This window comes from Rhipicephalus microplus, chromosome 1 (genome assembly GCF_043290135.1).
Source record: "Rhipicephalus microplus isolate Deutch F79 chromosome 1, USDA_Rmic, whole genome shotgun sequence".
NCBI classification, from domain to species: Eukaryota; Metazoa; Arthropoda; class Arachnida; order Ixodida; family Ixodidae; genus Rhipicephalus; species Rhipicephalus microplus.
In genome coordinates this window covers 35,399,377-35,421,387 of record NC_134700.1, presented here as the reverse complement: position 1 = coordinate 35,421,387, position 22,011 = coordinate 35,399,377, and the positions used below count along the sequence as shown (strand labels likewise).

General features: G+C 45.7%; 1 protein-coding gene across 8 annotated transcripts in view; it reads left to right on the top strand.

Moving 5' to 3' along the window:
• LOC119178073 (PAT complex subunit CCDC47) overlaps nt 1-22,011 on the top strand; it is a 613,343-nt gene that overhangs the window by 444,148 nt on the left and 147,184 nt on the right. For all 8 annotated transcript variants that reach the window (XM_075894166.1, XM_075894179.1, XM_075894151.1 and 5 more), the window contains one exon: nt 2,666-2,775. In XM_075894166.1, coding sequence (XP_075750281.1) covers nt 2,666-2,775 — 110 coding nt within the window. The remainder of the gene's footprint in view (nt 1-2,665; nt 2,776-22,011) is intronic.

Sequence of the window (22,011 nt, the reverse complement as noted above, 5' to 3'; positions counted from 1 at the left end):
ATTGTTAACAATCATGTTGAGACAAACATCACAGTGTGATGCACGGATCGGCAAACGAAAATTAACGTTAAAAAATCTGTTGCAATGACTGTCACACGAAAGTGATTGCTTTTATGTTTTTTATATTCCATAGGCGGCAAATGTCTCGCTGTTGTTAACAAATATAAATACCTTGGGGTTACAATAACGTCGGATCTGAGGTGGAACAAACATATATCATAAGCTGTGAAGAGAGCAATGTGGAAACTAAGTTATTTAAACAGAAATTTGCAGCAATGTATCCACGAGGTTAAATTAGTAGCACATAAATATTTAGTCCGTCTTGTATTGGAATATGCGTCAATAGTTTGGGACCCATACACTCAAGGCAACATAAAAAAAAAAACTAGAATCTGCCCAAAAGAAAGCGGCTCGGTTTGTATTTCGTTCTTATAACTGGTGCACTTCTGGGAGTGCCTTGGTAAAAAAAGAAGGTCTTGAGTGCGTACAAAAAGGGTGCCAGCGAGCCCATTAAAATTCATGCTAAAACTGTTGCTTGGGCGAGTTGGTTCATGATCATTTAGACTGATTTATCAGCGCAATAAAGACAACACAATTCTTAAGGTGTTGTCTTTTTTGCGCTGATAAATCAGTAAGAAATTCATGCATCTGCTGTTTCCCGACAAACTTGGTATACACAAGGAAACGTACATAGAACCAGTCCCCAAGCGAGCTACCCGGTCCCATCATAATAAAAAAATAAAAGAGTATTCCTGCTGCACTGAAACTTTTGCAAACTCTTTTTTTCCTAAGACAACTCGTGAGTGGAACCACCTCCCAGCCAGTGTTGTGGAATGTCTTACTGATTCTTTTGCAGAAATTCTTCAGGTGTGCTCGCTTCAGGTGTAATCATCATAACAATTTTTTACAACCTTTGTAGTTTTAAACACTGTCCATATGCCTTACACTTATTTGTTTTATTTTTCTGCAGAGTGCATTATAACCATTTTCTTTTAAAACCCTTTCAGTTGACATGATGAGGCTCTGGCATATCCCCCCCCCCCTTTTTTTTTGTAAACAGAAATATGGTCATATCTTTCTGCAATCAGTTTGCGCATACCCATGCTTAATAAGTTGCGATTACGGCTTACATTTTGTTGATCTAGAGTGTTCTTTGGTTTCTTTCTTTTTTTATGCCACGAGTGTTGTATCTTCATTTGTTCTCTTTATCTTGTACCTGTCTCTACCACTCCTGCTTACAGCCTCAGCTAGAGGCTAGCAGTACTGTATAAATAATAATAAATAATGTTAGGTTCACATTGAAAAGTTTCACAGTGTGAAAACGTAGGAAAGAAATAGGACAAAGTATAAAGGAGAGCCCCTGATTTCAAGTGAAATTTAGTTAGCAAAATTGTGTAAGATATTGACAAGCCTGATAAATACATCGACAGTCAGATCACTTTTAACATGTATTCATAATTCTCCTACAGCCCGCTCAGGTAATCACTCTCAAACAGGGGTAGTGTAAGGGGTGGGGTGCTTACACAGCTGTCGTCTAATTTGCATATCATTTCTGCTTTTGTAGTCCCAGAGGTTAACTGGGACCTATTCCTTGCCACTATTGTACACTGATCAAAGAGGCGGCTACCCGCTGGGACGTCTGTACAAGCAGGTGTTTGGTGTGTAGCGACACTATGGATTGCAGTTAACAGGGGGCTTCAACATCTCCCGTGCCTAGCCGTGCGTGGCTGAGCCGTGTCCGGGGAAAAGGGGATCCTGGGGGTTGAGTCGACGCCGGGTGATCGGACCTTTGAGGCCCCCCAGGCAGAGGCAACACACCCCTTTGGCCCTGGCTTCACGTAGACGGCACCCCTGGGCTGACCCACCCAGCAGAAATCAGCCGTCTCCTTTTCCTATCTCTCTGCCCTACAACTTCGTCTTTATCTCTCACTTTTAGTCTGTCCTGTCTACTTTTCTCTTATTTTTACTTCCGGTTCTTCCTGGCAGCAAGGGTTAACCTTGTGTGTTCACCCCACCTTGGAATGCCTCTCATCAGGTTATAGTGGCGGTGTACAGCTGGCATATGAAAGCGATTTCTTCATGTCTTGCAGCGTCCTCTCGTTGGGCTCCGTGGTGGGTGGCTGCCACCGCCACAGAACGCACTCCATATTTTATGGCCAAAAACTTCCAACCCTCTTTTGATTGCTCCCGAAAGAAGGGACGCACCGGAGCAAGCTTTCAACTATTCCAACTAAATAAAAACAACTTTCCACCCTACCACGTTATCCACAGTGACACACCAGCAAAACCTGTCGGAAAACTTTCACCATTCCTAGTTTCAAGGTGCCTAATAGACAAACTTAGAACAGGTTACAAACCAACAAAAATGGCTAGTGGTGACCTCCTCATTGAAGTCTGAGACAAGGAACAATATGATAAACTATCCTGTTTGAAGAATTTTGGTCATGTCCCCATCACTGTTTCAGCACATCGTTTGATGAACACGGTTCGAGGAGTCGTGTCTGAGGATGACCTAGTTGACTTGACAGATGCCGAACTTCTCGACGGCTGGAAAGAAAACAGTGTAAATAATGTCCAGAGTGAAATAATGTCCAGAGATTATGAAAATGTAAATGGCTGTTAATTTACAGGCAGCATCTAACTTTTGTGCTATCTTGTTTGGCAGTTCCTGGCTTGGGTCGAGTGTCGGTCGAAGCCGTGGAAGGAATGAAGCCACTCCTGCAGCTGGTTTTCTACTGCATTGACAAAGTGCGCCGCTTCAAGCTCAGCAAAGAGGTCGGTTATAGCTCTTTGATTACATTGGCTTGAGCAAGATCATGTCAGAGCACATTGGTAGTGTGGTCTTGTCCCGGGACTTCATCATGTTTCATCTTTAATGATGTGGTAGGTCTCAAAGTGTCATCATATTTTTGGCAAACTTGCATTGCAGGAAAAGCCATCATGGGCAGCAGGCACTTGAGCAGCTTCAATTGTTCTGAGTCGTGCCGGTATTGCTCTCAAATTCACCCTTCGGAACTTTCCTACTTCTTTGAATCTGTGAGATTATCCCAAGCGCAATGCAAAGTTCAGTGACTCCACTCCTGAGCCAACTGGGCCAAAGTGTGCCAAATCACATTTACTGTGCTATCCTAACAATATTGAGAAATTGTGCCAAACTGCGCTAAAGTCGGATTTGGGGGCATGAACTGGCAATAGTCACGCGGGCGCTGTCAAAACATGTGCAGCTTCTTCTTGGGGCCACTAAGTGTTGCGCTGAATAAACAGTGGTCATGTGTGCATGCAAAGTAATCTACGATGCTATGCTTGGCGCCTACGCAACTGTTGGGCAAGTCCGCTCAGTGGCAACACGGGCTCGTGACGTCTATTCCGGTCGGTTGCGTGTAGCTATGGCAGTGGTTCTTTGGCCGAAGTCGTCTGTTTCAGGAGGGCTGCTGATAGCTAGTTAGAAGAGCTGCGCTGCATGTTATTAAAATAATTTTTACTAATAACTGCACGTATGCTGTCAGAATGTCTGTCGCGTCTATTTCTGAACTTCGTGAGCTAATTTTGTGTGCCTTGCCCACAGGAGAACACGTGAACTTGGGAACACACTTTCTCAAATATGCTTTCTCTGTGGGCTTTCGACTAGAAGCGCTTTTTCTTTATTCCTTCCACCAGTACATCTGCTTGTGTAATAGCTCTTGTGGCAAATCGCCCTAAATGACCCTACCCCTTTGAACTCGTGAGTGCCAGAGTTCGAATTCAAATTTTTGGCGTGCTTCTGTTTTTTTTTTTTTCAAATGTTGTCTCCTTAGTAAAAGCATACCTTCTGATTGAAACAGCCACAATTTGGTTTCAGCACACGCAGCTTTCAGTAGTGGGCCCATCGCTTATGGCCCTGGTGATATAAGGTTCACTGCGAAACAGCTATATACACCATGTTACGCGTCCACCCTTCGCTTTCTGGGGTCAATAAAATACACATCATGGTGTCGCACTCATTGCTTCGTATGGAGGGTGATGTGGACTCAATGGGCTCAGTTCCTGGTGCTTTCTCAAGGTTTGATGAGACTGTTCGTAAACATTCTGGGCTATCAACGTCTGCTTCGCGTTTAGATAATACATGAACAGTGATAAGAGCAGCAACATGGGCTTGTTGGTGTTGCGTCTTGGGTAGACAGGCTTTTAACCATTGATTTGATTGAGGAGCAGAGGCACAGGCGGCCACTCAGGCACCGGGAAAGAACTCTCGGGAGGCTTCTCGCTCACACTAAGTACGCACAATTTTTCTACATATATACACGGTGTTAAATAGCCTAGGCGTTGACATTCATTTCACACGAGACACCAACGGCCGTAATGAAAGCCTGAGAGAGAGAGAGAGAGAGATAAAGAGCAGCTTAAACGCAACACTCCTTTTAGAACCCTTGGTCGGTGCACGCATTCTTTGTCTGACGTCGACTGTGCGTCTAAGCGATGCCGATGTGCGTTCCGTGCTGCCCACACAGACAACGCTTGCGTTCCTGCAGGACGCATACCGTGTTTGGTCGGTACGCCAACGAGCATCCTTTGGGTGCCATGTCCTTGCTCAGCCAGTCATAACAGCCCATTCACTGCTCGAAGAGGTCACATGAGGGCTGCAGTGACGCTGCACCCCCAAGTGGTCATAGTGCGTCTTTTCAGGCGTCTCACTGATTGTAAACCACAACACATATGGTGAATTGCATTGAGAGAGCAGGAGCACTTAAAAGCATGCTGAAAGTGCTCCCATCTGAGCCGGCATGTTTAGTGGTCGAACAGGTGCAGGAGCACTGTCATTCATTGGTAGAGGGAAAGTGCTTTTGCTGTGCCTAGAGCAGCCAGGAGCAGTTTGTAGTGCTCTCGGCTGAAAAGCAAAGTAGGCGGAGTAGCACAAGTCGCACGGCCCTTGAACGTCACAGTTAACGATTTTTTTTTTTTTCAGCCACCGAGCGCGGTGGCATTGTTAGCAAACATGTGTTGTTTGGCACCGCTGTTTTGTACGGGTGGCTATGATGGCAGCTGGACGTCTGCGGAATGGGTCATTACACAAACATACTAGGTATTAGGATAATGAAGAGCACGTGGCTGACCGATTTCATGCGTATTTTGCTGCTGCCCCACTAAGAATGTGCTGGGGCTTGGAATGTTTCAGTCATCCCCCCGCGGTGGTGTAGTGGCTAAGATACCCGGCTGCCGACCTGCAGGTCGCGGGATCGAATCCCGGCTGTGGCGGCTGCATTTTCGATGGAGGCGGAAATGTTATAGGCCCGTGTACTCAGATTTGGGTGCACGTTAAAGAACCCCGGGGGATCGAAATTTCTGGAACCCTCCACTACGGCGTCTCTCATAATCATATGGTGGTTTCGGGACGTTACACCCTACATATCAATCAATCAATGTTTCAGTCACATGGTCTCCCCACTCATCACCCCCTTCAACTGCCCTCCGGGAGCGCACCGCATCTCAGTGACAGGTTGAGTGGCCCTGCTCTCAGTGCTCGGCCCCACACTACTCACTGCCCTGCCCCTCTACTCCTGTTCTCTCAATGGAATTCGCCAATAGGCGCATGCCACACAGCCCATCACACAGTAGGGGCACACTTTGACGTCACCACAACCTACACCACACCAACACACTCTTGGTACCAGAAGGCAGCTTCACAGTTGCCGCGACCGGGTCACCGCAGCCTAGTTGTTCCCTGGTCAAAGGTAGATTGCAGTGCTGAAAAAGTCGACATTCTACAGAGGCTAGTTGCTGTCCACCTTGCCATGCTTTTGGACCTGTAGGCATAGCTGGACTTCTCTTCAGCCTGGTGGAAAGGGAAACACTCTACACAATACCAATGCTTTGAACGCAGAGGTCCCCTGAGATCCACCAGATTTAAGTTAGTGCACCGCTACTCTTCCAATTTTCAGCACAACAGAAGTCTGCACTATAGTGGTGGCCAGTTAAATAACTTTACCCTCACGTGATCGCGTCCCAAAGCCTAGATAGAACGCCTTAAAACAAGTTTTAATGCAAAGCATGTCTCGAAACCAGCACCAAACCACCTGGACGTCCCAAGAACTTTTCTTGTACGTTTGAGCAACGGGAGTGTTCAAACCAAATAACTTTTTTTTCCAAATGCATGAAGACAGAAGCGTCTGAACGAACCTGACCCGCATGCACACGCTCTCCTTTAACTGAAAATCCAAGAGATTGATTGTCCTTGTGGAAGTGCCCTCTTTAACCACAGAAGCCAGAGAAAATGCTTCAGCCCTCTCACTGCTGCAGAAGCATTGCACTGACAATGTGTTACAGTCGAATTTCTCTATAATGAACGCCGCTTCAATGAAAAATTCACAATTTCCTGTCAGCAGTCTATAGAAGTCAATGCATAAATATTCTCGCCACAACGAAATTGTTTTCTTCGATTATCCAGTGTCAACAAAATTTACATTGCAATTCCAGGCTCAGATACTTATTGCTATAACCCAATCTTCAACATTGCGATACATTTCCAAAGCCTGAAAATGCGTCAACGAAGTCGAAAACACGCATTGGCACCACCAGAAACTGTCGCTATTCGCAATGCCCATAGCTTATGGACATCAGACTCCGCCCAGGCGACGCTGTGAAAAAGGCCGCCACCAGTGCTACCATCCCCACGCCGGCCACAAATGGGTAGTGCACAGAGAGCTGTCCGCAAGCGAACGTTCATAGGTCCTCCTCTTTTGTTGGTCATGAGGCGCGGTTTCCTGAAAATCAAGGAACTGGCAAGCTTCTTCATTCAATCCAACCTCGCTTCAAAAAAGTAGGAAGCTCATCAAAACGAAATGTGGGCACAATGCAAAAGATGTTTTATTTATTTCATCGAGCTGCAACTGGCAGTTTAAATGCAAGCGAGCGTTGCATGACATCGAGTTTGAGGCAAGCACTTCCACGTGTGTTCTGTAACGCCTAAATGCGTTAAACTTGAGCATACACTTGATGCCAAATCGGTGAAGTGCATACACGAGCAATCTATCTTATGGTCAGCGGTACGAAGCACGCTTTATCAGGCACGAATGGCCCTGGTGGTTTTTTGTTTTGCAGTTGCGATCTACATCGATTTCTCGCTTCCTGTGCATTGTACTGTTCTATTACGCATAATCGAATGCTCTGTTGACAGTTGTCTTCCATTTGTATATACTCCGGGTGGGAATACATGCTTGTCCACTTTCTCAGTGTACAAAGAAAGGCAAAACCGATGCCTGCGAGATAGCTCCGGTAATTGCAAAGACCCAACGGGAAAAAAAGGAAAAAAAAGAAGGAAAACTTATTGTGGTCGCGATCATTTTGCGATTTACCTGTATGACGCACGTGTTCGCATTTCCTAGTTGAAGCCAGGTCTTAGAGCTTTCAAAGCCCTACGTGCATGGTGCTATGGGGTGGCGACAGCTTCAGATTATCCGTAGTCGCGACGTGCACAACGACGAAACCACCGGGTGTCACCTCTCTGCTGTTGTACATCTTGCACCGTGGTCAGAGGGTCCGTTAAGCTTTATAATGAAAGTTACTACGGTTTTCCGCCAAGGCTACTCAAAACAATAACAGGAGGCCTACATTATCACACTTACTTAAACAAATGGCTGTGGAGAACGCGAATAATCCGCTTACCCAACACGTTCGCAACTGCCTGTATTTAGCGCTCTCGCCATTCTGCTTTGTGAAAGCTGCAGAAATCAGTAAAACTGAAGTCATTTACGACTGTGGCAATTCACAACGCAACAGTAGCGCAGAATGGGATCTTCTTTCGTTGAGTGCGGAGCTGTTGTGTCTGCTCTTGTTTTCACCGTCGTTCAGGCTAGTGAACCAGCAAGCACTTCACGGCGGTTCTGTGACAGAACTGACTAGTGGAGAAAAATTGTTAGCTCTTTTTCTGAGTGTTTAATGCACAGATACACCTAATATTTCGCTCAATCATTGTTTCCTGCGCTCTAGTTGCACCTGGTTGTGCAGCAAACTGTGCGAAGGAGTCTGGCTTTGCACTACTCAAAACTGTGTTGACAGGTGGTGCTGCATGTCTGCAAAACTACGGAGTCTCGACGTCTATAGGTGGCGCGCCATGGAAGCCGAGATGGCTTCGGAAGGATGATCAACCCATGAACTCGCATAAGAAAAGATAGGACGCACGAACGTTCTCCCATGCCACTTTCACTGGATGAACTCTTGATTGTCAAATGAATGCAAATCGTACCAAAGTACTTTCCCCACCAATAGGAACTGCTGAATGTTCACTACCTCATATCTTGCTGCAGTGCAAAGGGTAAGGGTGTCAGCTGATCAACCGTGAATCAATGATGCTTTGCGTAATCCTGTGCGTGCTACAGAAAACTGCGTGAACCAGAATTCACGTATGAACTGAACGGCACTGCGAGATCATTTGGGCTGAGCTTGTCTGGCGGTTTTTCCGCAGTGGTAGGATACTAGGGAATAGCGCACCGTTGCGGCTGCACAGAGTGAATGTTTAACATAGCGATGGTTTGCAAACATATTCATTACTTTAGCTGTAAACATCATGTAGCTGCTTCTTCAACGAAACACAAGCATTTTACTTCCCATCAAGTAGCACTTGTGTCACAGCCATGATCAGACTCTAACAGTGCGCAATTCCCTACACTTGGATATTGCAGGTTTCATGAGTGCGATCGAAACAAGCGTATAGAAATGAACAGATGCGTATGCTTTTTGCAAAGTCAAAATGGCAAACATTTTTCAAACAACAACATTCTTCGGACAACACCAGTGAAGTGCAAGAGAAGTTAGCGTGGACTGTAGTTGTAACTACATATTTCATTGCTCTAATCATTTCACTTCGCTGGTCCAGCTCGAGCATGTTGGCGGCATGTGGCGCTTTGTAATATTCATTGTAACTGGGATACATTCAATGTACAAGAAAAAGTATGTTTTTAATTTGAGCTCACTGAGGGATATTATACAATAAATACAATCAAAGTGACTTACGAAGGTGAAAAAACATTAACGCACGACAGGGCGTGAAGTGCAACTCTCTGCTCGTAAGCTAACAGCTGATCATTCATCGTCGCTGTCAATCTCAGCTCGTTCACAATCATCTACGTCTAGTGAAAAATTCTCGACGTTAAGCCGGTTTCTTTGAACATCATTGCTGAAAGTAATCTGAGGAATTCTCTCTGCCAAATGACTTCAATAGGACCAACAACGTGTCATTCACCATGCACAACACCCACACGGCATTACTCACCATGTTTATCAGGGGGTGCGGAGATCATTTCGCTCGTTACATGGCAAACAAGGAATCGTATGAAGCGTGCTGCAATCTATCTACGTAAAAGGAAGCAGCAGAGCGTAGGCCAGGGTTAGGAAGCGCAAATCACGAGCCTGCGCTACTTTACGCATACAATGAATGTTATTGGATACATGCACTATCAAAGCACTGATAAATACTGTACGCACGTAAAAGAAGGCTAGTTTTAACTGAAATGGTGAGAGGATAACATTTAATTATTCAAAGTGGCTGCAGAAAATCTCGCAAAGCTGATATGTGTACTCTGTGGGCTATAATCAAAAGTGCCAGTTCACACGTATTTTCACAAAAACTTCGCGTCTCCCAAGAACGAATCATATTTATCAGGTCGCAGACGGTCCGGTATAATCACTTATGCACAGAACATACAAAGTGGTTTGTGTTCGTTTCTTGCTAACGCGTTAACACTGTGGCTAGCTCCGCCGAACAAGGCAAGATTGGGAGCATCTGCCAGGTGTTCTGTGGTCTGCCTACTGATCATTCTTGAGAGGACGCTCCTGAATTCCGCTAGGCGGCGCGACAGTCTATGAACATTGCGAATACCGCCCTGGCCGTATTGTGAATACTGCAAAAGCCACTAGCTTGCTTTTGAGCCGCAGACAATCCAAAGCTGAAGCTCAGTCGCTCAGTTAATGGTTTCCGTCGCGCAGCTGCTGGGTACAACTGCGGAATGATGCCTGTTCCAATTCCAATGCTTATCATTACGTTCGCGCTTGGCCAGTGTGGTAACTAATCAAAGCAGCTGTTCATCTGCATTATCAACAAAATAAGCTAGCCGCGAGTCATGGATGATAAGAATGGCACAATAATGCAAATGTCACCGCTCCACGATACCCTCTTTCCATCTCGGCACTGTCGGACACTTTTGTCGACGGACAGCTGCTGGTGTTAACGTGATAATGCAACTGTTCGGTTCGTTCATGAAGGCAGTTTTAGGCATTGTTTCAGCGTGCTTTTGCACCATGGCCTCGCTATGCATGGGGGAGAATGACGTCGTGACGCTGCTGGGAAAGAATAAAAAGCAGCGGACATTTTTTGAATTTTGATTATAAACGTTTCTTTGTTTTGCTAGCTCAGATCAGCTATATTTTTTCGATTTCACTACAACGAAATTCTCGCTTCAACAAAATATTCGCTGCGCCCCATCAGTTTTGTTGTAGCAGGGTTCGACTGTACTTTTGTCTTTTTCTCCAGCTTTAGCATTGCAGGCCACACAACTCACAGTTCTAGTTCGGCTATCCTGTCCATCCACGTCACCATCTACTGAAGATTGCACCTCCAGCTGCGTGCTTTCTAGTTTGACGAGTACGTCTGCACACTCATCCTGCTCAGTCGAATATACCGCATCTACCCTAAGCCGAGAAAAGCCTTTATCCACAAGCGAGACATCCTGGTTTCTGGCCATGCTTCTGACGCCTGTTACCTCTGACTGGCCATGTATGCTGCACTCACCAGCTAGCTTAGCCACGCCTCCCATGTTTATCGACCCTAGTCTATCTTGAATCTCTTTACTTACTGTACCCTGACCACCAGCACGTTTCACCAGGACAGTCTGAAGCTCAAGCTTCAATCGTTTTGTTTCCCTTTCATAAGCTGCAGCTTCCTGTTTATGCTTGGCGGTTTCTCTCTCTATGCAAACTTGCTCGTCATTCAGCTTCCTTACGCCTGGCCTTTATGAGCTCCCAATAATCACAAAGCCCCTCCTCAAGCGCTCCTGAATCCTTTATTACCTGTATCAAATGTGGCTTCTTATGTATTGTCGCCACATTAATCCCCAGCTCTTCGCGCAACAATACTAAATCCGGTTTTCTCAACCTGTTCAAGTCTATGGTCACCCCGGGCAGACTTCCGTTGTTCTAACGGCTATGATGAAGGTACCCCTTATAAACACTGCCTTTACAAAGCAGCAGTCAATTTACCCCTTTGGGCAGACATCACCATCTTTCGAAAACACCTGTAAAATCTCTAGCGAAAGTGAGCACTCACCAGCATCGGTACCAGGAAAAAACACCACCAAATCCAACAGGTGGCCACCCGGGGGCTGGGGGTAGAACTGTTGGAAGGGTTCCTGTTCATGCAAAAAACACACGATATATTCACATATTTACACGGTGTTCAATAGCCTAGGCGTCACGACGCACCTTTACACGAGACATGACTGGCTGGAACGAAGACCTGAGAGAGAGAGAGTGAGGAGCGCACATGCGACGCTCCTTTTTTAACCCTTGGTTCGTGCATGCGCTCCTTGTCCGACGCTGATGTGCGATCCCTGCAGCACACACAGACACTGCTTGCATTCCTGCAGGATGCATATTGCGTTTGGACGGCACACCAACGAACGTCCCTTAGAGGCCATGCCCTTGTTCTGTCTGTCATAGCACCATTCAGAGATGAACAGGACATACAGAAACATAGAGCGTAGACTAACTACAATTTTATTATCAAACATTTTCCTGGCATCTGTACACAATGGATAGGCATCGCAAAAACCTGAGGCAAGATAAAAAAGAAAAATTCACATGGTCATGCATATCAAAACGTTAAGTTGTTTCTATAGAATGAATTTCTTTTGAAGGAATATTAATTGATGGTGTGCTGCCCCGCCGCGGTGGTCAAGTGGCTAAGGAACTCGGCCGCTGACCCGCAGGTCGCGGGATCGAATCCCGGCTGCGGCGGCTGCATTTCCGATGGAGGCGGAAATGTTGTAGGCCCGTGTGCTCAGATTTGGGTGCACGTTAAAGAACCCCAGGTGGTCGAAATTCCCGGAGCCCTCTACTACGGCGTCTCTCATAATCATATGGTGGTTTTGAGACGTTAAACCCCACATATCAATCAATTGATGGTGTGCTGACACATTCATCAGAGTTTGCCTGCGTCACCATGAAAGATTCGGTTGACTCGTTCCATTTTATCACAAAGCTGTGACATGATTGTTATATTGTCAAAAAGGGGTGTACACTCACACTGTGTTACATGTGATGCTAGATTGCCCGGGTGCATGATTATATGACAAATATTTCGGGACTCTCTTAATCTTGTATTTAAACACCTTTCTGTCTGTGCGATGTATCTCCTACCGCATGTTAAAGGAATGTTATACACTACTTGCCTATTACATTCGACAAATTTTCTTATGCGGTTGATACCACAATTATTACTTTTTCTTCTTTTCTTGCAGCCGTTTACCCTTTGACACATTCCAATAAGTTTTTCCGAAGCCGAGAAAAACAGTTTTACGTTCTCTGCATTTGCAGTCTATGTGGAACAGTGTGGATATGCAGCAGAACTATTCGTCTCTTTGTGTCAGTAGACGTTCCATCACATTTTCTTTGTTTGTTTCTGTTGCTTGTCTTTAATAGATCATTAGACACCGACGCAATGAAAAAGTCACGAAAGTCACTGTTCTTGAGCCCTTGTTGACACTCTGTGCCACTTTATGCAGACATAATTTTTGCACACATTTCTTTAGACTAGAAAACACTACTCCTCTTTTTATTAGTTTTGAATGCATGGAATAGTATCTAATGATGGCCTTTGTTCCTTTTGTTAAATACATACAACATGTATGATCTACATTCAGGTATATCTGTAGGTCTAGAAACTTTTAAGGAAGACTCAGTTGGCAATTCATACATGAATTCTAGCCCTCAAAAAACTTGTGTGAACTTATGCAATATTTTTTCCAGGTTATTAGTATTTCCGCTTTTGTATGCAACACAAAGCAGGAAATCATCCACATATCTGAAGCAGGCATTCACAGACATTTCCTTCAGAAGTGGTAATATTTCCTGACTAAGCGCTCCCAATTCAAATTTATTAATTATCACTCTTCTAACTGAATACCTGTAACTTCAGGTGTCCCGCGAAGATCTGTCCTAGAACCTCTGCTCTTCTTAATTTATATTAACAATTGACCATTGCATGTATCAAGTAACTTTCGTACATTTTTCAGATGACTGTGTAATCTACCAATCAGTAACCAACACCCGGGACCAAACACTGGATTTAGCATGACCTTAACAACATACAAACATAGTGTAATCGTTGCCTAATGAACCTAAATCCCAATAAATGTAAACTTCTTTCTTTTTCTTGCCACTGTGACCCTTTGAAATTTACTTATTCTATCGCTAATATTGCTATACAATCAGTTCAATTATTCAAATACCTCGGTGTCATTTTGGCTCATGATCTGGCTCATAATCATTTGGATTTTTCAAACGTCACCTAGACTATACTCTGCCTCATGTCAAGATGCTTGCATATAAGTCATTTGTCAAATCTAAGCTCGAATATGCATCTTCCATAAGAAAAGCCCATCAAACATACATCATAAATGAACTTGAATCGCTTCGAAATCGGGCTACCAAGTTCATTCATTCTGCCTATTCATATGATACCAGCATCTCATCTCTGAAGGCGGAATCGGGTTTGGAAACTCTTGCTTCCCTCCCACAGCTGCCACCCTTTCTCTTTCTCATATGTTTTATTTGAGTTCACTGAGTCATCCACCATACATCACACCCTGTTTATACATATCTCATCGCACTGGTCATCCGCTTCAAGTCGCCATACCATGTACTCGAGCCTCTGCATTTCAACCCTCCTTTTTCGTACGAGCAGCGACAGAGTGAAACGGCGTTCCTCACGCCATCTGTGCCATTATTAGCTCATCTATGTTTGCTGAAGCTATTAAAAACACCCATGTATAGCTTTTCCTTTTTTAACACCAGACCTTATGTAATACCACTAGAGGGTATCTTTAAAGAAATAAAATCAAGTGAAGCATGCAGAAAGCTGCCACACCAGCATTGCTCAGACAACCAACTAAGATGGCGGCAGTGCAGTTTTCGGAAACTTGCGCATGTGCACACCATCTGCTGAGATTGGTCTAATGTGGCGACCTCTTCATCTCTCAGCTTCAAAGTCTGTAGGTTAATGCGAGGATGGATCTTTTACAAGTTCTAACGGCTTGTAAATCACAATTACAGTTCTAACAACACGCCAGCCATAACGTGTTCATGTTACACCAGCACTGCATTTCTTGGCTGCAAGGGAATGTTAAACTGACTGATCTTGGGGCACCTTAGGTACCAAGCTGTTGGCAGACTGAGGTTCCTGAAGGGGAACTTGCTGCGGTAGAGATGGTTGCTATGCAGCTGTCGGCAGGAAAGTTCGAGAAGGCAAATGCATAGGGTTGTAGGCTAGTCAAGCTGTCTGGAGACGGCTTTTTTTCTACAATCCCCCCATCTGTATCTCACAAAGATGGCAAATAAACTTTAATATTATTATTAATATCGATCCAGGTGCCCCTGATGGTGGGGAGATGTTTGCAGTCGTACACTACGCGGCGGAGAGCGTAACTTGACATCAAGTGCTGGAGTAGCCAATTGTTTTGCATGATTTTGACGTTCAGATCTCCGACAAGTACAAAGGGACCATGTTTAAACACGGTCCTGTATGGATGGATTTCCTCCTCGATGTACTTGATGACGTCTCTTTCTGCCAAGTGCTTGGGGACGTCTCCTTCTGCCAAGCACGAGAGTGCGGTTACTCTTTTGCAGTTACTCCCAATATGGGGCACTGGGTGTGGCAGGTTAGTTACTCCTCTGAGGAGCAACCTCGATACCCCTATTCCTTCTTTACTTTTTAGAGTGTACAGTGGTCTGCTGTCTTCGATTTTGCTAAGCAAGGCAGAGAAGGTGGCATCGGCTTCACGGACTACGTGGACGTGCGGGAAGTAATCAAGGTACTGCCATTTGATGATGGGTCCAAAAAGCCCGCTACCTCCAGCCCTGCATCTCTTGTTCACCTTATTGATTTCAACAGGAGACAAGTGTCGCTAGTTGCTACACATGATAAGGTCCAGTGCTCCAAACGGTTCGTGGATCCTCTGAGTGATGAATTTGAGATGGCATTATTTGATGTCGAGGTTGTCGGCGGACAGCATGCTGATTTCGTCGATGATGACACACTTGACATGATGAAAGGCCACGCGAAACGTTTCAGCTCCCTGTTGTTTGAACCTCTGAGGTCCGTGGTCTTACTGCGGGGAGCTTGAAAGCCGGTGCGTTTGTTTTGTACGGGTTGTAAACGTCCATCAGCAGACACAGGACAAATGTTTTTCCGCACCCAGCAGGTCCCGTCAAGAAAGCAAGCAACGAAGGTGCCTTGAGAGTAGTCAGTCTGTGATTGGTTTCTCAAAGCAACTTGTACTGCACTGCATTCGTCATGCGCATTAGCTTAACGAACTTGCCAAAGTCCATGACGTCTTTATGCTTGCGCACGCTGCACACGAACTAGTCTTTTTAACAAGCCGCATCAGATCTTTGTTTCGGAGTGGGTCGGCATCTTCATCTTGGTGAATTCTAGTGGTGTTGTAATCGTTAGTGGTGATGGTTTCCCGGCTGCTTCGTCCCGGTGATATTGCTCGATCAGCTGGGCCACGATCTCCTCATTGTCTGCCTGGGCTGTATTCTGCATGCTTTGCGTTTATCAGCTTCTTGCGTTCTTCATAAAGTTGTGTGTAGCAGTTGTTGTTGAATACATCCACAGTCTCACTCCTAAGGGCACGTAGAGAAGCATCTCTTCACGCATGAAGTTGTGAGGCGAGGCCTTGACAGAGTAGTGGCAGTAACAGATGACTACTGGGCTGTTGCGAAGAGACTTGGTGTTGACGCCGATGCATCGGTATTTCTGCTAGCATCACTAGCAAATTCTGCAAGACAGACGTCATCTAACTCGCACGGTCTGGCTTCATTCATGGCAGAATGGTGTCAAGGAACAGGGAGAGTGTTCGAACGTAACGTTGATAGAAGGAGCTCTAGCCAGTGGCTTCATGCATGCCTTTCTGAAATGTAGGCGTACGAATAAAGGGGAGGATGTCATCCCAATTCTTGTGCCTTGAATTGATGCACATAGAAATGATTATGATGTGTGGTGCTTTATGGTGCAAAGGCTAATTGATGGCCAAAGAGTGCCATTTCAATAGGCAAGAGATGCGAATATTGATACGATGTGTGGCTGTGCAGGGGCTTTAAAATCTTACGCGCTAGCACGAGTAAAAGCAAAACTGTTAAAATCATGACAGTGACAATAAATAAGTACAATAAGAGTGAATTGCGAAAAGTTGTGATAGTCAAACAATGGTGGGAATGTAGCCATCGCAGGAGCGGGCTCTCTTCAAAGGTCGTGCTACGGAGTGCCAGGGTATATGACATTACCTCTTTCGTTACCGTCTATTCAAATCGATCACACAAGATTGACGTTTTTGGATCACCGTTTTTGGTGTGTTAAACTTGTTTGTCGTGCACCCAGCACTTTCTAGTAGTTAGTCCGACCGCTCAACTTTCAGAATCGGTTTGAATTTGGCCGTTTGGCAACATAGTGATTTTTTACAGACCTTTGCGCGAACCACTGTGCATGTATTGTTGGAAAAGTGCACAGGGCTGGGCAACTTGACAGAAGTGCGTGCCCCTCGTGATTATGCTACAGTAGTTCTCTAATGAAAAGTACCGTATTTACTTAAGGGGGGACGCGGCACTTCGGGACCGAAAATCAGCCAAAAAATCGAGTTTTCGTGGACCTTCTTTTCGCGTTCCCGACATCATTGCGCACCTATTTACAAAATTTCATAGCCGAATACCATCAACTTTTATCGTTATTCAACTTTAAAAAACCGAAAACGGGCGTCCTGCCCTTTAAATTGAGGGCGAATAGCGCAGGTTTCGGCTCTACGATACGCGGGAACTACGCGCTCGATCGGCGCCATTTTGGTCTTGTTTGAAAGAACGCGTTTTCAGCTGTTTTTTTTATTCAGTAAGCAACATTGAGCGTTTTCCGGCTCGAAAAACGGGGCCTCAAAGACGAAGAGCCGCGCTCACTGCCATTGGCTAAACGGCGCACGTGACTGAAATGGCGCTTTCCGGTTGGCTGGAAGCTCGCGGCTTGCGCCTGCATACGCGACCCGACGCCATTTTGAAATGGTTACCGCTGTGACGCCTCGAAATCGGCAGAGCACTCTGAAGCTTCTGATCGTATCGCCATGCCTGGAAACGCAAACAAGTATCGGACCGTGCACGCATTTGGTCGCAGGAAACGCAAAGGTCGTGGGAGAAAGTCTACGAAGTCATCAGAGCCCTTGGTTGACTCCGACGAACGATGTGTCGACGCTCCGCGGCCGTTCAGCGATGGTGCGACCGAGCGCGTTGCCTCCGACGACGATGACGGTAAAGCGAACTCCGGACGACTACGAATCGACGCCAAGGTGGTGACAAACGCCGAAGTTGAAGAAAATCATGCCCGGAAGAAAGCGACGCTCGACCGGCTTTCATCGGCGCCAGCAACTGCACGGAAAATTGACTTTTTCACCGCGAGTTGTAGCGAGGCAACCGCACAGGACTCGGACCACGCTGCTCCTTATCTGCTTATGCATCTAGATATCCTAAACGCGATAATGGGTGCCTTGTGTTGCAAAGCCTGCCACGGACCGGCTACGATCGTCAGAGGGGATCGGGACTACGGACTTGCCGTGAAAGTGCTAGTGCAGTGTGAAAGGTGCGGCGAGATCGCGAATGAATGGACTTCGCCCCGCGCGAACGGCACGAAAACGTGCAATCCGTTTGAAGTAAATCTTCTCGCTTCGAGGGCGATGGTGGCTACCGGCATCGGCCAAACGAAAATGAGCGATATTTTCGCAACAATGGGCATCTCACACCGCGGTATGCACCACAAGACGTTTCAGCGGCATTTGAAGAACACGCTGGCACCCGCTGCAACGCGAGCGGCTGAGTCCGCTATGAGCGAATGTGCGGAAAAGGTTAGAACAATTTATGATGACTTGTGCTTCGGCCACCGGGGCAATATTGCCGTTAGCTACGACGGCACGTGGAAGACGCGAGGCCATTCTTCCCACATCGGCGTGGGCACAGTTATCGAATTATTTAGTGGCTACGTGTTGGACTACGTCGTTCTTTCCAACTTTTGCCTAGGCTGCGAGGTGGGCCCAAAGCCTAGTAGTGAGGGCTATCAAGAATGGAAGGCTAACCACAAATGCCAAAAAAATACGAACAGCAAAGCGGGGCAAATGGAAGTGGAGGCGGCTCTAATTCTATTTCAGAGGTCGCTTGAACGCCATGGCCTGCGCTACACAACTATGCTGTCTGATGGAGACTCTAGGACATTTTGCGCCATACAAGACGCCAAGGTGTATGGTTACATTGACGTGCAGAAGGAAGACTGTATTAATCATGTACAGAAACGGATGGGCACCGCATTGAGAAACCTGGTGCAGAAACAAAAGTGCGATGGGAAAAGAGGCCTTGGTGGGAAAGGCAGGCTCACAGGTGAGCTGATCACCAGGCTGAGCACATATTATGGCCGGGCTCTGAAATCGCATGAAGGTGACGTGGGCGAGATGCAAAAGGCTGTGATGGCCACATACCGCCACGTCACCTCCACTGATGAATGCTCGGACCACAGTCTGTGCCCAGCTGGTGAAACTTCATGGTGTCGGCACAATGCCGCAAAAGCAAAGGGTGAGCCCGACCCCAGGCATGCCTACAATCTACCGAAAGACGTGGCAGAGGCATTACTACCGGTTTATACCCGGCTTTCGGAAAGAGCCCTGCTTCAGAGGTGCGAACGCGGCAAAACGCAGAACTCCAACGAGAGCCTACATTCGGTAATCTGGAGTTTGGCCCCCAAGGAGCACCATGCGTCCCTGTTCCCTGTTGAAGCAGCTGTTGCAGAAGCAGTGCTGCGCTTCAACACGGGCAATTTGAATTCTGCAACGGCAATCTTAGGTGAAATGGACATGAATGCGACAAGTACTGGTGCCAGGAGAGCGAGAGAAAAAGACCACCGTCACAGCATTGTCTCCAACAAGAAAAGAACAGCCTCATTGGAACTCCGGAAGCTAGTGAAGAGGAGGCATGAGCACAGAATGCATTCAGACTATGCTTCTGGTGCGTTTTGAGGTTGTCTTGTTGCATCTTCTGCAATAAAAATGTGTGCCCACGTTTTTTCTCGATTTCTCAAAACGACAATTTTCATGTGCTTCCCATTATGCCGGAGCAATATCTCTTGTTCTATCTGGGTTATCATTACGATTTCTTTTTTGTTTCGAAGATAAATGCAGGGGATGTGTCGTAAAGTAAGTTTTATTGTAATAATTTTTGGAGAAAATTCTCTAAATGGATCTTTTGTTTCAAGTGTAGATAGGGAAATTTTTCATGTCATATTCAACATCCCACAACTTTGCTTCGAAATAGCCCAGAACAATGATTTATACTTTATTGCACACTGTGAACATACCGAATTGGTTCTATAGGTTGCACATCAATATCCAAGTTACAGTTAATTAGCTATTTAGGCCTTAATTGAAAAAGTCGCAGTTCATTATATCTTTAAAACTAATTGTCACAGCAAAAAAAGAATTAGATTTTTGAAATCAGCAGTAAAATCTACATAGGCTCTCCAAATTTGACTGAGGTACTCGCAAAAATAAAAGAGTTTTTGGAAGGTGTAGCATCCCCCCTTAAGTAATGAACCCACCTCTTTTTCAGAAACGTTGCCATCGATTTAGGGGATGGGTTCGTTTCGCACGAGAAAAAAGTCACAGGAGTTACAGCAGTGAAAATTTCGAGTGATGACTGCTTGTTCTGACCCGTGAGATGTGAGACAATTTTTTTTTGTAGCTCGAAGTTCTTTTTGTTGACAGAAGTGCGTGCCCCTCGTGATTATGCTACAGTAGTTCTCTAATGAAAAGTACCGTATTTACTTAAGTAATGAACCCACCTCTTTTTCAGAAACGTTGCCATCAATTTAGGGGATGGGTTCGTTTCGCGCGAGAAAAAAGTCACAAGAGTTACAGCAGTGAAAATTTCGAGTGATGACTGCTTGTTCTGACCCGTGAGATGTGAGACAATTTTTTTTTTGTAGCTCGAAGTTCTTTTTGTTTCGTCCCGTAACGAAAGTGCATGGATCGATGCTGAACTGTCGTCCAGCTGCTCGGTTCCTATGCTCTAGCGCATGCTGTTAGTAACCAGTCGTGTAGCTAGCGTACCAGTCGGATGTGCCTTGCGCATTAGATGTTTCAATTAAGTTCACAACGACAAATCCAACAACGAAAATGCAGCATCGAATGGCGGTGCACGTTCACAACGACAAACCCAACAACGAAAACGTATCGTCCGATGGCGACGCACAAACGTTGTATTAGATATTGCGGGGGAGCAACGCGCTGTCGGCGCGGTGGGTGCGGTCGCACTTTGCATAGGTCCGAGATGGTGAGCACGCGGCGTGTTCCATGTCGCAGCGCGAGCACCATTTTGGACGCCACGCGCTTTGTTTTTGTGCCGCTGTGTTTGTGTGGCGCTATCAGCAAAAAGGTTTCTCCTGCATTTGCCAAAGGCGCTTTGCCGTACAAGGCGCGACTTTCAAATTTTAATTGGTGTCGTCCGCACTTGCACTGCTTGCGACTGTTCAGCATGATTGCATAAATACCTTTTTGCTTTCATTGCGTTGTTATTTTGTCGTATAATGGCTTGATTTAACGCTGTTTCGATCACTAGTGGCAGTAGCTATCATACCGAAATAAAATGAACGGATACATTTTAAAAAGTTTTTTCTTTTTTTTTTTTTCAATGGTAAACGGGGGTGGGGGGGTTCATTATGCAAGTGGGTTCATTACGCGAGTAAATGTGGTACCTTTGCAAGCCAAATATCGAATTAAAGTGTCCACTTCACAATTTGACTATGTTGAGCAGTAATAATTGCCTGTAATTTATGCCAGATGTTTAAGCTGTTCCTAGGAGTCAGAGAAAATTTGTTCTATAAAATTTATTTCCGAAGGTCCGCCACACGTTTAAAATCTCTTGGTGGCCTTCTCTGAAACTTTCTAGCAGCTTTGGTTTTGCTTACTTCGTTATGTCAGACACTGGGTCTCATCTAGTGTCACTAGTCGCTCCTATGACATCATCAACATGTGCGCATGGGCGCACAACAGCGCTGCAAAACCCATGCGCTTGTCCTAACTATCTTGCAGCCCCACCTGAATTGAGTGAGGACGAGCTTAGAGTTCGGGGATGACAGCACCTCAGCTTCAAGTTTCAGGGTGACATTGTTTGCGTCAGCCTTAGACATCTGCAGCTGTTCATGGGTTTGTTTTGTTTACATACTCAAGTTGTCTCCTCTGCCGCAAAAGCGTGTAGCTTCTGACCTTTGTGCACAATCTTATAGCTACTCTGGTTACGTGCATGGCCCACACTTTGCTGGGGCGGTGTGTGGTGGCGCTGGCTGCAGAGCTTTTTTTAATAACAAGAAGGCCCCCGGAGCGTATCTTGGCCTAGACTATGGACCAGTGCGGACTGTTTTAGAACTGTGCGTGATATTGTCCTTTTTTTTAATACGATATGTACAAAAATGAAAAAAATGTATGCTTGGATTCATATATTGGAACGCTAACGTTTGTGGGGGGAGATGGCTAATCGAAAGAGGTGAGGCTAGATGAAATGGCGAAGTTCATTGGGCATTTCATTTTCAGTGGGATTATTCACATCACGGGTATTTATCTATATAGTATATTGGAACACCTGTAGACTCTTGTCGCAAGACAACAAAAATTTACTTAGAAAAGTGGACGAGTACCCTTGTGTCTAACGAAAAACCATGCAATGCTTCACTGTGTGGCATAAGCAACTAAG